This window comes from Opisthorchis viverrini (assembly GCF_000715545.1).
Source record: "Opisthorchis viverrini unplaced genomic scaffold opera_v5_19, whole genome shotgun sequence".
In the NCBI taxonomy this organism is placed as follows: Eukaryota; Metazoa; Platyhelminthes; class Trematoda; order Opisthorchiida; family Opisthorchiidae; genus Opisthorchis; species Opisthorchis viverrini.
Window position 1 is genome coordinate 2227937 of NW_008751675.1, and position 1981 is coordinate 2229917.

A 1981-nucleotide genomic window follows, 5' to 3' on the forward strand; every position below is an offset into this window, starting at 1 on the left:
ATGTCCGCGTTTGCTGTGACCTAACATCTCTCAAGACTCAATCGTCCTACTTGATGTCATTCATCCGGAGTCTTATGGAACAGTAAGCTTGTGAGACACTTGCTCACTTCTCGTTCTTTCCCAGTAGTTCCAAGGACATCCGTGAGAAGAAAAAGCTTCAGCTTGAAACGGACTTCACTGAGACCGGAACGGTTCTGAACACATGCCTAACAGGTTCGTTGGCGCCATTCTGTTTCTGGTGATCATCCTTCATTTTTCCGCTAGAAAAGTTTGACGACGTGACCAAAGTTTTGAATATTTACAACCAAGTCTCCGAGCGCGTTTCCGGTAAGCAGATAAACAAACCTAATCTCGAATAAATTTTTGCGTGATCTAGCCAACATGGCTGCGGTGAGTAAGATCAAGAGCGATTTGATCGAATGTAAAAGTTTGTTGCACTGCAATCGGGAGGAACTGCGACGTTTGTGGCTAGAACTGGTAGAACAGCGACACAGCATCGAGCTTTTGGACATTCTGGACCAGTTGCAGGCCGCCCCGGACGCCATTGCCACACTTGTTAGTGCTCGTGCCTGGCCAGACGCAACGGAGCTTATGTTGTACACAGCGGAGCTCCTGAAATCTGACATCGCTTCGGTTCCAGCTTTACAAACCGTCAAGGCCGACTTGGCTCATAAAAATAAGGTGAGTTCCTATTTCTTTGTATGCGTCAGGTGTAGAGTGGGAACGATTAGGATACCAGAGCGGCACAGCTGCGGTGCTGTGTGAATATCTGTCCAAATAGCGTCGGCCACAACGGTAACAAACCTCAGCCCTAACGACTCGAAATCGCGTGTTGGAACCAATCACCTTGTGACAGTAAAACGTTTTAGAAATTTATCGATTGTAAACACTACGGATATCACACGTTTCTGGTTTGCGTTTGAGGCATTTTGGTAGATGCGTGATATACGAACTTGGCGGATAGTTGTTCTATAGTTCTGGTAGATTTATCTTTTCCTATAATATAGAATGACGTATTCCGCACAGTGTGGGGACCATTCCAACTTTCACCCCCGTTTCATGGTCCTGAAAGAATAGGGTTCGCGCGATCCCTGTGCCTTCTGTTGTAGTAAACTGACCACGTGGGCTGTCAAAGAGTTTTCAGCAACCTTGTGAGTAGTTTCCTTTATGGAAATAAACTGACCACAGTTTGATCTCTGACTATGGAACATCACTGTGACTGAGACCGTAACATTTTGTCGATTTTGTTCTGTCTTCAAGATATATATATATATATATTATATACGCACTTATGTATATGTGTACATATCAACATATGCGTTTGCTGGTGGGATATCGAAAAGTCCCCCTTCAGTCAGTCTGTGTTGTCCCTAACAACACAATGGGAAAGGTTTTCAAAGGTTTGTGTGACGTTTACAACCCACAGAACACCAGTCAGATTAACCATATCGGTACCCACGGGCTCATATTTCTCACAAAACCAAGTGGTGTCTCATGTACAAGGAAATTTCTCGCCTATGGGCAAATAAACATGGCTTCTCTTCTAGAGGCTATTCGGGCACGAGGTGTAATATACCTTTTTGTTGTTCACCATCTTATACTCGCAGTTCATTGTGGACCACTTGCAAAAGCAACTTCGGTCTCTAATCTACGAACGCCCACTTGCGTTGGTTGTGGAGAAGTATCTGAAACGTTTGAAAAAGCCGGGTACTGGCGGACTTTTCTCATCGAGCAACAAGTCGTAAGTCCTGATGAAGTCGATTTCCTCACCTACTGTGTTTTTAGGCTTTGTGTATTTGTTATCCAATGCTCCCATTTTTCTCGCTGATAATCGCCTTTTCTCCTAGTGATAAACCGCTCTAAGTAGTGCAACAAAGAAGACCTTGGAGAAATCTACTTACTTCCTAGTGGGATTCGAGCCCCGGGGATGCACCCACGTGGGCGGGGGGGGGGCCCCTTGGTCGTCGTTTACCCAGTTTTC

General features: G+C 45.2%; 1 protein-coding gene across 1 annotated transcript in view; it reads left to right on the forward strand.

Moving 5' to 3' along the window:
* Positions 1–1981, forward strand: part of T265_01775 (hypothetical protein) — a gene marked incomplete at both ends in the record, with an annotated part of 55826 nt that continues 53845 nt past the window's right edge. The window contains 5 exons of the mRNA XM_009165865.1: positions 1–82; positions 125–213; positions 265–327; positions 377–681; positions 1427–1741. Of these exons, the coding sequence (XP_009164129.1) occupies positions 54–82; positions 125–213; positions 265–327; positions 377–681; positions 1427–1741 (801 nt within the window). The remainder of the gene's footprint in view (positions 83–124; positions 214–264; positions 328–376; positions 682–1426; positions 1742–1981) is intronic.